The 13107-nt window shown below is 42.0% G+C and overlaps 4 protein-coding genes across 4 annotated transcripts; all 4 read right to left on the minus strand.

Moving 5' to 3' along the window:
* Nucleotides 1-217: 217 nt before the first annotated feature.
* Nucleotides 218-1657, minus strand: TEOVI_000694300 (uncharacterized protein; the record flags this gene model as incomplete). The annotated part of the gene is made up of 1 exon (XM_067219901.1): nt 218-1657. The coding sequence occupies one exon, from the start codon at nt 1655-1657 to the stop codon at nt 218-220; it is 1440 nt and encodes a 479-aa protein (XP_067076002.1).
* A 1880-nt stretch (nt 1658-3537) lies between these two features.
* TEOVI_000694400 (uncharacterized protein) lies at nt 3538-4179 on the minus strand (the record flags this gene model as incomplete). The annotated part of the gene is made up of 1 exon (XM_067219902.1): nt 3538-4179. One exon carries the CDS (start codon nt 4177-4179, stop codon nt 3538-3540), a length of 642 nt encoding a protein of 213 aa, XP_067076003.1.
* Nucleotides 4180-6153: 1974 nt separating this feature from the next.
* Nucleotides 6154-6699, minus strand: TEOVI_000694500 (Trypanosomal VSG domain containing protein, putative; the record flags this gene model as incomplete). The annotated part of the gene is made up of 1 exon (XM_067219903.1): nt 6154-6699. The coding sequence occupies one exon, from the start codon at nt 6697-6699 to the stop codon at nt 6154-6156; it is 546 nt and encodes a 181-aa protein (XP_067076004.1).
* A 3938-nt stretch (nt 6700-10637) lies between these two features.
* TEOVI_000694600 (uncharacterized protein) lies at nt 10638-11333 on the minus strand (the record flags this gene model as incomplete). Its single annotated transcript, XM_067219904.1, has 1 exon — nt 10638-11333. One exon carries the CDS (start codon nt 11331-11333, stop codon nt 10638-10640), a length of 696 nt encoding a protein of 231 aa, XP_067076005.1.
* Between the last annotated feature and the right edge of the window lie 1774 nt (nt 11334-13107).

Consider the following 13107-nt stretch of genomic DNA (forward strand, 5'->3'; position numbering starts at 1 on the left):
TAATTTCATAATATTTTAAATTTTGTATTTTCAAGTTTTACAAAATTTCCACATTTTCATCAAAAAAGTGTCAATATATACTAAACTTTAAATTTTTAATAAAATTTTCTCAAATAGAAAATTTGAGAAAGTCTCTTTAAAAATTTTAAAACATCAAGCTCACAAAAACAGCAGATATCAGAGCAAAATTCTTATTGACGAGAAAAATTGAATCCTTTCATTTTTCTTCAATCCATCCACATACTGCTTTCTTTCCGGGCGGAATATCACCTTTCACAGCCTCGCAAGCTGTCTCGTTCTGAATGCTGCTGCACGCAGGTTTGCCAGTATTATCCCCTTCTTTCTTACCTTCTGGCTTTTCTCCTAAATCTGGTTCGTCTGATCCTTGTTTTTTTGTCACGCTTACGGCGTCTTTGTCGTTCGAGTTGCTTCGCTGCTTTTCCGAGGCCATGAAATAACTTAGGGCGACGCCGATGTCGTCGGCTTGTGCCAGCTGACTATACGTTGTTTTGACTTCGTTTCCATCTTTTTTGTAAGTGAGCGGGTTGGTTTTGAGTCCCGCTAGGTATTTTCTTTGGAACTCCGTGTCCGAAGGCCCTAGTGTTTCCTTAGTCAGGCTGTGTTTGTCCTGTGGTGATGGCTTGCTGCCAGGAGTCGCGTTTGATAAGAGATTTCTGAGCATTGATTCGATTTCTGGTTCCGCTGCTACGGTTTCATAGCTTATCGCCGACAAATCCACGATAGTTGTTGTTAGGTAAGCCTTGATGTCGTGTAGAGCCGTCAAAAGCAAATTGGTTTTCAGCCACGGCATAGTTTTTTGTGCTTCTGATCCGCTCGGAAGCGGGTCGTCATGCTTTGCAATCGTGTGCCTCGATGCCTTCGTCGTTGGCTTTGCTCCGGTGCCGAACTTTATTGTGATGTCTCCTCCGCTGTTTGCTGCGTAGTCCCCGCTCGTGTCCACTTTGCATTCGTTTGCCGTGGTGCCGCTCCCTACGCTGAACAGTTGTTTGGTCGTCGTCTTTGCTTGTATTTGGACTGTCTGCTTTGCAATTAAACTGCTCATGTCGGTCAGCTCTGTGAGGTGTATTTCGGTGGCTTTGTGTAGCTTCGTTGCCACCTCATCTGTTTTAAGTTTTGCACCGCCATCTGGCTCTGGGCACGAATACTCGGCGTCGATTGCCGCCGTTGGCGTCAGAACGCAAGGGTTTGTGTTGGCCGACGCCGTCGCCGTTGTGCCCGTCGAGTACTCAAGGGCGCTCCTGGCGAACTCCCTTGCTTGTATTGCTGCGATTCGCTTGTCCAGTAATAGCAGAAGCTTTGTGGCGCGGTCGTCCTTAGCTGCAGCTGCTCTCGTTGTTTGTTTTAAGACTTTTGTTGCGTAATCCTCTAGGACGGCGGCGCCTGCTCGGGTCGAGTGCTCGCTACTTGCCCAGGCTGCGAGTTTCCACATCGCCGCTACTTCCGCGTTTGTTGCGGCAACTTCGGTGCGCCTTTGCATATTTCCTTCAACCTGTTTTTTAATTTCTTTGAGGTAGCTGAGTTCGTGACACCAGTGCCGTATGTCGTCGCCGATGGTCTGCGCGCTGGCGGTTAGTGGTTTCAGATGCGCTGTGATAAGCAGCGTCGCTGCCGCGAGTTGCTGCAAGAAAATCAACATTGCTTGGCTTGCGTGGTCGTTCGAGGAAAGTGGTAGCATAATGGTGGTAATTGCTTAAAGAGACCTATGCAGCCGCGCTTCAAGCAATACTGCCGCTGCATTGTCTCACAGTGGCCTAGTTGCACTAGGCTGATTTTGCTAAATTGTCGGATTTGTGGAAGCTTTGTAACAAAAAAGAATATGATACATTTTCACAATGAAGTGTTGCTTTTTGTTGCTACGCAAAGTTTTGCGTATATTGACAATTTTTAAGCTGATTGTGCGTACCTTGAAAGGGATTGATGTATTGCCGCTGTGCAAATATGGAATAGGTGGACTATCAAAATTGTTACTTTTCACTTCATAAAGCCCATCAGACGGTTGATATATGTCACACTTTAAGCAGCTTCCACGTTTTAGTTTTTTTGACCACTATAATTCATTTGTAGTCTTAGTTTCAAATTCTTTTCCAGATAATATTCTATAATTTTCCACAAATGGTGGTTATTATTGTTATATCTTATGAAACGAAGGTTTAGATACTACCTTACACTTACCCAATATATTCTTCTGTTTTTCCATTGCCTGCTTCCGCTTGGTCTTCTTCACAATGGATATAAGGATCAGTTGTCAGATTCAAAAACACAGTTGCCACGATATCCGCTGGTGTATTTGGTCCTTTTAGAAAGAACTACGGAGTACCATTGGCTCCTCGCCATCTTCCTACTGATAAATGATCTTATTATGCGATATGCTCTTTCACATCCTGCAGTTTTACTTTGCATTCTCTTTGCTTCTCTTTCATATTATGCAGTTTTGTTTTTCGGAAAACGTGACAAAGGCACCTCCCTATGTGGTAGACTTTACCTTTGTCCCATTGTGCCCTTCATCACCTCTTTGTTTGTGATGATTCCTATATTTTTTGTGTTTGATACTGAGTATATTCTATCTTCTTTTTCTCTATCCTGTTCGACTACTTTCGTTGCACAATTAGCATTGGTTCATACGCTTCTATTTTGACTTTATTTAGTTGTCATTACCGCCCTTTCTACAGTATTATTATGTGAATATTCACATCGACATCTCCGACTATCATTACTTCCCTCATTATACTATTAGTATATAAACATTCATAACACACTCCTACCATTATTATTATTATTACTGTACTATTCTCATTATTATCATTCCTATTGCTGTGATAATCGTAATATAGGCATATCAGACAAAAAATAGAATAGCACTTATTTTACATACTCTCTCACTATACTACTTCACACCCATAGACAACTTTCATACGAAAATTTTATATTTTCGAAGTCTTAGTATTTTCACTAGTTTACACATTTGCATCAGAAAAGTGTGAAAATATATTGAAGTTTAGGACATTTAAAAAAATTCATAACATTGGGAAACAATTCTCTGAATTCTCAAAAAGCTAAAATGTCACCCGACCTACAAAGGCAGCAACTATAAGAGGAATTTTGCTATTTAGGATAAAACCGTAATCCTCGCATGTTTCACCTATTTTCAACCATATTTGCATTGTTTTTTTGATTCCTCTGTACATCTCTCTTCGTGTCTTCCGCTTTCACTCCCTCTTTTTCTACTCATCGATTTTCTTTCCAGTCGCATTTGTCCTTGTTTCAAGTTGATTCGGAAGCATCTTTGCGGTCGCCATCGCTTTCCTTATCAGAAGAGCTCTTTACGGCTTGCGTTGTAGGTTTGATCTTCTGTGTTGTAAAGTTTCTGACCGTGTAATAGTGGCTAGCTGCTGTAAGCTCTTTTTGATTGTTAATTGTTTGCAGTTGCCGGTCGGCAGGCTCCTCAGTCGCTGCTGACTGTGGTGAGAACTCTCTTGTGGCTTCGTCTATGCCGTCTTCTACTTTGTTTGCACCGTTTCAATATTCTTGTGCGATGAAAGCATCCACTGCAGGTTTCACTTCACTTTTTTCATAGGTTGCTTCAGGCCTGCAAATGGCTTTTTCTATGGTTTCTTTGACGTTTAATGCCGTTGCTGCCACTTTTAGTTTTGTACTTCCGTCTGTGTAAGTAAGCTTTGCAGCGGCTTCCTCCATTTTCTTAATTTGCTTGAGTAGTTTGTCTTTTGTCATCTTCGTTGGCAGTGCGTCGGCGGCTGCGGTTGCCCCGGCGTAGTTATCATTGCTTGCTTTCTGCCGGGAATAGGTTAGTTTCGTTATTGTTAGCAGCTTGCCTCCGATAATCAGTATATTGTCCCTGTCGGTGCTCGTGTCCTGGCACTGCGCTGCTGTGGGTACCGCCCCTGTTCGTGTTGCTGCACACACCCTTAGTGGATCAGTTTTGGTTGCTGTTGGAATCAATGGCTTTATCTGAAATATGCTTATGTGATTTTTGGAGGATGCCTGGTCCTCTGCTGCTGTTCTCTCTTTCCTTTTGTTTTCCGCCGTTGTGCGTTCTTCAGTTGCAGTCGGTGTTAGCTTAGCTGCTATCACCTTCCCTTTTGCGCCGAGAAAAGTTGCAGCCGTCGAGCCGTTCTCGCTGTCGACTTTAAGCTTTGCCATTTCGGCAACAATGTCGTGTTACGCTGCGATTTGGCGCGCAGCAGCAGTGCCTTTCTTTACTGCAAGGAATTCTTGATTTGCGGTATCCAGCGCCTGTCTGGCGGCGCCTTCAATCGATATAGCGAGCAATGTCGCTCCTAGCTCGCTTGTCATCGACTGTGCCGACGCTGCAATTCGAAGCGTGGCGGCCGCTACAAGCGTTTTTTATGCTTCGATGAATTGGTTTTGGAGTTTTTTTCGGCTCCGTCGACCAGTTGTAGTATGTAATTTGCTATATCGAAGGTGTCGTCGATTTTGTGAAGATTTTCGTGTAGGGACGTTGTCGTCTTGGCTATTGCTAGCGTTTTTAAGAGGTAAACCTCAATTTGAGCAGCCATCCTTGGGTTTTTTCTTTTATACAGTTACTTTTGTTGGCTGCTAGTGTTCTCTTTCCGTCAATGTTGTGGCGATAAAGTTGCGACTCCTTCGAATTATTGAGATATTTCCGAGTTGCAGGTGCTTCTGGATTATTTGCATGGTCAATAAAAATAGTAGATGTTCTGTTGCTCTTAAGACATGCGAACCGTTTGTGGTGCCAGGAAACTTGGACCAATGCCTCTTTTTCCAGCAGGTAAACAACACAGCCTCATTTCCTCAACTGTTATGTCAACCAAAATTCTCCTCATATATCGCGTTTTGCATTCTTTTGTGTCGGCATTTTATGCAAACCTAAACGACTCGCGTCTAGGGCCGGTTTGACTATGCTCAGCGCACTGGCCAGCATCTCCTAGTAAATTAATTCCACCAATAACCCTCCCTGACACTTTCCGCAATAACGTTCCTTATTTTCAATTTTTTTTTCAAATTTGCCTTCGCCCATTGACCTTTCGGTTCTGTGCTTCTGTGCTTTAGCTGTTTTCCGCAGCTTTTATCCAACTTCCAAACATAATAAAACTTTAGATTTCTCCGTCTACTAATTATCTGTACTGCTGCCACCGGCCACTGTCCGTTTTTCACATCCTCGAAGTCTATCGAGGCAGCGACTTCCACTAATGTTTCCTCCGAATAACGTTTGACCTATGGTTCAGTTAGTGGCATGGTTGAATATGCAGCTGCGTTACCTCGCCATACAAATGTTGGGCCGAGCATTTTTACCGCCCCTTAGACTCCTTTACCCATCATTGGTCAACACGTTTTCTGACATGTGAAAGCTTAGCTATTACCATTAATACTCCTGCCCATATCATAATAATATTATACGCACACTCTCCAATAATTATTATCATTATTATTATTATTATTACTGCTATAAAATTAACTAATATCTACAAAATAAACAAAATGAACTTTATTAAAATAGAGTTCATTTTATATCCTATCATCCTAATATTTTACATTAATATCGCACTATCATGCACATTTTACAAATTTTCAAAAAAAAATAAACTAATTCGTAAATATTTAACGAAAAGTGTTAAAATATATCAAATCCTCTCAAAATAGCAAATTTTTAGAATGTTTCATAAAATTGAGCAAAAATCCTTTAAATTTTAGAATCCTTAAAATAATAGCAAACTCATATAAGCAACAGCCATCAGGGAAATTTCTTATTGACAAGAAAACTATCATTTCGTAATTTCTCTGTCTCCTTTTCTCCCTGTCATCTTCACCTTCTTTACCCTTCCTCCATGCACAATTTTGTTTGTCGCCTGTTTTGTCAGCATCGCAATCAGTTTTGTTTCCGTGTTTTGCACACCCAGTTGCAGCTTCTCCCTCTTTTGGTTTCTCTCCTGTTGCTGCTTGTGTTGCTTGTTCTGCTGCCTTTTTAGGGTCTAATGAGCACTTTTTAGTTTGTTCAGTGGCATTAGCTTCCCATTTGCAGGGATTTTTGCAGTCGTTTTGTTCTCTGTGTTTGTTGCACTCCTGTTCTGTTGGCTGGGCTTTGGCCGGAGGTTGTGGTTGTGAAACCTGCTGATCCACTTCAACCTTCACCTCTTATAGCAGACTGTACTCTTCTTGTTTGGTGGCTTCTATTGCTGCTTCGATTCCCGCAGTCGCTGTTGTTGCATCCTCTATTTCCTTCAGGCCTTTAATTGCCTTGTTGAGTGCGGCCACCCACGGGTTATATTGGATGCTTGTGTGGGCCAGCCCTGTTGCGCCGGTGAATTTGACGCAAATACCGGCTGCTTTCGTGCCGTCGCAAGTGCCGGTGCCTGCTCCCCCCAGGTAACCGGTGCTTAAATCGAACTCTATTTGTGCTAGCACCGCAGTTAGCGCCGCTTGTAGTTCTGACGACGTTAGCTTGGCTTGCCCTGGAATGTGGCACCGCTTCTTGAGCTCTGCCCACTTTGCTGTGGCTGCGTCTGCGCTTCCGTCCCAGGCTGTTAGTGGCGTTTTGGGTTGCCAGCACGCCTTGGCCGACCCCGACGCTACGCTGGCGCACGTGCAGGTTATCGTTGCGATTATTGTCTTGGCTTTGGCTGTCGCGCCTGTAGCGTAGCAGAGCGTACCGATGTTTCCGGAGCCTTTTTGACTAAACATTTTGTCTTCGGCTATCGCCTTCGTCGGCCCTGCTGCATTGCCTTAAATACCTATGTTGAGGTTCTGCTGCACCTCCTTAGCGTCTTTGTTATTTCCCGGTTCCGCAACAGCTTTAAGCTTGGTGCCTAAGGTCGTCAGTCTGTCAATGAGGCCGGAAAGCTTGGCTCTGTAGATTTTTCGCAGTTTAGGGGAAAGCTGTTTAGCTATTTTGTTTTCTGGCGTGTCGTTTGACTCTTTTGCTGCCTCATAGTCTTTTTCTGCCTGCAGCCAGTGTTTGAAGTTTGCTTTGTACGCGTCGTTGTTTTCGAATGCTGGTGGCACTTTTTCTTCAAGCTAAGTGTATGCTTTACCTGGCTGTCGGAAGGAGCCTTGCCAGGCCAGTTCGCTGAGTGTCATATTTAGTAGGTGTACAGAGCTTATCGCTGAGTCTCCTGCCGTTGCGGATGGCGCAGGTGGTGGCTGGCTTGTCGAAAGTTGAGCCAGTGAACAAAGAGCTGCACCGACTGCTCTGTTTTCGCCATCATCGACTGCGCCTCTTGTCAGCTTCAGGTTCAATAAAACAGCCAAAGTAAGAATCGCTCCTGTCGCGCCTGTCATGCTTGATGTCTGTCTATTACCCTAAACTGCACCACGTTAAGTTACGGAAAATTCGCTGCTACTTTTTTTGTCGCATTTTTTTTTGGCCGGTATCCGCCGACAACATCGGAATCGCCGTGACAGACAGTGGTTCTGAAAACCAGAACCGGCTTCCATCGCCTGCGTGGCTTTCAGAGTTTTTATTGAGTTAAAACTACTGCGATTGTTCACGTAGGTTGATACGTTTAATCTCCTTTCTTTATTCTTTAACCTTTACACAAAACTTCTATCTTCATGTGAAACGACCGTAAAAGACTGCTTAAAGTGTCGAAAACGCCGTTAATTTACTTGGCCAGAACATGGTCTTTGTCATTTACTACATGTCTAAAAGTAATTAGAACGCCTACAAGAGGATTTATCATATAATTGTCGTTATCTCGCGGTGTCGCTTGTTTGGAGTGAGCTTGCAGTCGCTGGCATATTGGTGGATTGGAAGTCTCACAATAGGTGGCAAAAATTTTTGCCCTTTTGTTTTCCGTTGCCTTTGGCGCTTAACCACAGGCGTAACAGGAAACGTAGCTGGACAGCCGCTGAATTTCTCCTACTTCTGCACCTCAAAATATTTAGGTTCGAAAACCATCGCCATTTCCCTCCAGTACCCGCTCTACTACTGCAACCTCTTTCTTTGCTCCACGAACTGTAACAAGTATACTAAATATCCGACGTACTGGCAATCTTTCAACTGGTGTAATCTGTCGCTTTCACTGGCACAATTCCAGTGCAGGATACGACCAAAGCTCGGTACAACTTTCGCTATAAGTTTGATCCATTGCTTAGTGAAGCAACGGTTAGCCGATGATTTGTTGCGGCTCGCTGTTTCTTTTCGAAGCTGCCTAGCTCGCTTTCTCCGGTTTTATGATCTCTTGAGCTGCTCCAGCTGATATTTTTGCGCTACTTTTCGAGCGTGCTTGACGTGTCTGCGCGCGGAGCATCTGCGCTGTATTGTTGAGAATTAAGTTCTGAAGTAACCGCTGCGCTTGTTGTTCGGTTTTATTACACGTCTGTTGCTCTGTGATCAGTGACAACTTCTTCTCCTCTTTCACTATTTGACATGCTGCAATTTCTTCCTCAGTCTCAAAGACGTTGCCGGCGCTTTTGAGTTCCCAAGACAGCTTGCATAAGGCCTTGATGGGTTGTGCCTGGAAGGCTGATTTCTGGCCTTTGTCACTTGACAGGGCCTTTTGCGTAGCTACGACCATAGCAAATAAGTAAGCTGCTGCTATGGTTGACATAGTGCTATGGTGCAGCGCTGTAATTGGCCTTGTGCTCTTGTCGGCTATTGGTGTCTGCTGTTCTTCCTGTTTTTTACCGGCGTTGCCACTGTTCGGATATTGATTTTTGTACAAATTAATTATGGTGTGTCGAAGCTATTTTGATGTGCGCTGCCGCAGTTGGCAAGGCCTGTCGCTCGATCTTCTGCCTCCTCCGATTTAGAGATGCCTTTACTTTCTTTGCTTCACTGTATAATAAAAGCTGTAGAATTTTTATCAGAGCCGTTTCGCTGCTTTGTCCAATAACAGCTTGTAGTTGCTCTTTAATGGATGTAGAAGCTGTTTGGTTGTGTTCTCTCCATCCAAATTTCTAAACTCCAATGTGCACCTGTTTATAAAATAATAATTCATTTGGGTTGTAAATCTGTTGAATTATTTCCGCGTGTCATAAATTATGTGCTTTCTATGCTTTTTAAAAAATCAATTACTTCTCATATCAGTAAAACTACAAGAATTTGTGTCCTTATGCCTTTGCTTTCGGCCAATTATTGACCTGTCCATCACCGTTTCTAAAGAGTGCATGGCTATTATCCTAAGGTTATGCGTCTTCTTTAGGAATCGGTGGCACCAACTGCTTGTAAACATTATACCTTTGCGTACCAATTGCGTCACTAACTGTACAGTGGTTTTTATCAGCTTCTGAGTAATGATGAATGATTTATTCGATAACTCTCGCAACTGCCGTGAACCACCGCCTAGTTCCTGTGTTATTGTGCGTACCAGTCTGCCTAAAAGATAAGCCACACGTTGCTGGTCCTTTCGCCAACATTTTTCACAGCATATGTTTCTTACATTGGATATACTACAGTTTCAACAGTTATAACTCTCTTATGGAGCCAAGAGGTATACCTATGTGACCTAATTGATTCCCTGCACCGCACTTCGTTTGTTATTTCGCGTCTACAAGCGCTAGTCTTACAATAATGGCACTTTCACACACTCAAAACGTTCTCCTACCATAATCATCACTGTTATTATCATTATCATATCTATTTTATCATTACTACTCTCCTTGTAATATGACTCTGTAAACACTTACGACACACCCCTATCATTATCATTTTTACTTCCTATTATAATTACTGTTATGGTCCTAAATAATATTAAAAAATAAACAAAATTAAATTTTTTCATAATATAATCTATTTTCAATACACTAATATCCTCATACTTTATACACATAAGCTATTTTTACATAAAAATTACATTTCTCAAAAATTTTACTAACTTTTCTATTTTTATACAAAAGTGAGAAAAAAACATCGAATCTTAGAAATCATATAAAATTTTCTCAGAAGAGCTAATATCATAAAATTGAGCAAAAAATCATAAAAGTTATATAGAAGCAAAAATGCAAGCTAAAGAGGAGCCTTGTTAATGACAAATGAATTGCTTGCTGTGGTGCTTGTTACTCCTGTTCCTTCCACTTTGAACACATATTTTTCTACGCAATGTTCTCCTTTTAATTCGTAGCCATTATCAGTTTTGCACTGATCTTTGTTCTTTGTCTCCCATCCACTTTTTTTTGTCTTGTGATTTTAAAGTATCTTTTGCCACTGCTGCCGCTTTCTTCCTTGCACCACATGATACTGCTCTGGTCGTCCCTAGCATATCCACTGCAGCTATTGCTGTCATAGCACTTTTTATTTCAGTTTTCGATGCTGTATCTCTTCTGCTCTTGGCTACATTTGTTCCGGTTATGCTGTTCCAGAACTTGTCGTTGAAAGTTTGTATGTCTGTGCCGTAAGTGTTGTCGATCATGGAGTTTATTGCGCTCACTTTGTCTCCTTCGCCTTCTTTGGTTGGCTCTGTTCCAAGTAGTGTTTGCTGGACATCGGCGCGGAAGTCCTGGTCGCTTTTTTTGTTGAAAGGCCAGCATGGTGTCGTCTCTGGCTTGTATGCTTCTACAGCGTTGTATAGCTCATGCAGCGCGTGAGATGTCTGTGATCCCTGCTCGTCCGATATTACCAACCACATTTGTTGTGTCGGCGCCGCCGGTTTTCTCTCCGCGGCCGTTAGCGTTATTGACTTTTATGTGTACAGCTCCTTGCCTCTTATCTCGTAGTTGTTTTGGTTGCCGCTGGTTTGGCAGTTTCCGTTACCGAAGCAGACCATACTTGTCGGTGTTGCTGGCGCCGCTGCTGCTGGACGTTCGGCCGCTGTGGCATCCGGCGTCAGCTTTTTGTATTGTGGCTGTATTCTGTCTGGTGCGTCCGGCGCGGGTACGTCACTAGTTGCTCTGATGGCTTCGGCTGCCGTGCATAGGGTTGGTGGTATAGCTGGCGTTGTTGAATCTAGTTCTATTTTCAGTTGTTGGGTCGCCCCGGGTGTGGTTGCCGTCGCACTTTTTATCTTTGCCTTGGCTGTTGCTGCCAGCACATCATGGACCGCTGTTGCTTGTGCCATTGTTAGCACAGACGGAATGGCCTTGTCAGCGAACTCCTTAGCTTCGTGCCTGAACCTGCTGTCGCACTTAGCTAGTAAGTTGATTAACGGTATTGCTTTTGCTTGCGAATCTACGTCGGCTTGCTTGTAGTATGTTTGAAGTTGGAGTAGTGGCACCTGGTGCGGGCTTTTTGTGTTTAATTTACCCACTACTTGCCTCAGTAACCACGTGGCGTATTTCGCTATTTCGCTCGGGGTTGTGCAGTTAGATGCCGTATTGCCGCGTTCGCTGACAGTTATCAACACAAGTATGATAATAGGTGTTGTGTTTGCCTGGAACATGCTTGTTGTCGATGTTCCATCGTCTTTTGGTCTTTCTTGTCGTCCCCCGATTAAATAGCTTGGGAAGATTCTGATGATGGATGTGCCAGCTGCTGTGGACAGCAAGCAGTTTTGTAAGCTTCCGAGTGCCGCTCTTTACTAATTTATTTTCATCTGTAGTTACCTGCATTGCATGGATGGTTCATCATTTTTACGATTTTATAAAAAACATTTTTCCTGTTTTAGAGGCAAATATTTTTATGTGAATTCTTTACTACAAGTGGTATGTATTTTATAGTTCAGGTTTTATTTTTGTTTTTTGTGCACTTTTTGGAGCATTATTTCTTTGTTTCTTCGTGTTTTGTTTCTGTTTTGTGTTTTTTCTCTTTTTTTCGTGGGTTTAATTTAAGGTTAGCTTAGCCTTAGGTTTTCAGTTGGTCGTACATTTTGTTATTCTGTTGATAGCCTATACGATACTCCTCATGATGTCTCATAATTACCCAGAAAATGGCTACTGATTCCTGGTTCAGTAGTTTATCTTCTATTGTTGACCATTTCGAAAATCCCACATTCGTCTTGTGGTGCCTTTTAAAATCCCACTCTTCTCGTAATTAAGAGTCTTTCAGCAGTGTATCACACAGTCAGTTCTGTTACTATTAATGTTTTTTTGCTACCACGACCTCGGGTAAAATTTATCATTTTTTGTTGCATCTGCGCTGCATTGACACTTCTCAAAAGTTCCTCAGCGCTAGCAGTCGCCACTTTTGTGTCCGAATTAGTTCTGCAAAATAGTGCATGTTCGCTTTTTTAGCCTAGTTTCAGCCGCGTTTTATTCTGCTGTTGCTTTCCACATCTTTGTTGCATGTCTTTCTAAATTTCTCGTTAGTTTTGGCACTTTTTGTAAGGTTTGGGAACAATAATTAGCTGTTTTTTGGTCGTTAATTTAGAAGTTTCTCTGAGGCCATAGCGAGAGTCGCTTTTAGACGATTTGTACAACCTTTATCACATGCATTCTCTTTTATTTCGCTTTTTATTCACAATAGTTCGTGAGTGCATATAATGTATTCTTCAAAGAGTTCCTGTCCACATATTAGCAACGACTCACTTAGTTGCCTTTCACTTACACTGCTTCATAGTGTTAGCTAGAGGGCCTCAATCTGCCATATACTCTGCATTCCTTCTTTTCCTCATTATCCCTTCATCATTTCATGAGTATAATCACGTCCATCATCCATTTCCTCGTCTCTATTTTCCTTCCTGTGCTTCTTATAAAAATAATATTCCACGCACTTTCTCCCACTTTGTCTCGTACTCACTCACTTGTCTTATTTTTCACACGTCATTGTTTTAAATTCTTCTATTTTCACGCGCATTCAATCTTCATAAACATCCATGTTATATTATAAATATATATATACACACTCACAACACTCTCCTATCACTAATTCTCTGTTACTATTAATATTCTAACCATAATTAATATCCAAAAAAAATAAATAAAGTAAGCAAATTAAAAGATAATTCATCTTTCATACACTATTACTGCACTACTATATGTCTATAAGCCGCCATTATACACATTTTGAAAGGATTTCATATTTTCGAAATTTCACTAATTTGTACATTTTACAAAGGTTTTACAAAAGTGTTAAAAATATCAAATTTTGGTGAATTCTCCAACAAAGCAAATTCACTCAAAATAGCACATTTTCATAAATTTCAAAACATTGATCAACAGCCTTTAAAGAGTATATTGCTACAAAACTCACAAAAGTAGCAGCTATTAGAGCAAAAA

This window comes from Trypanosoma equiperdum (genome assembly GCF_001457755.1).
Source record: "Trypanosoma equiperdum strain OVI genome assembly, contig: ctg_1013, whole genome shotgun sequence".
In the NCBI taxonomy this organism is placed as follows: Eukaryota; Euglenozoa; class Kinetoplastea; order Trypanosomatida; family Trypanosomatidae; genus Trypanosoma; species Trypanosoma equiperdum.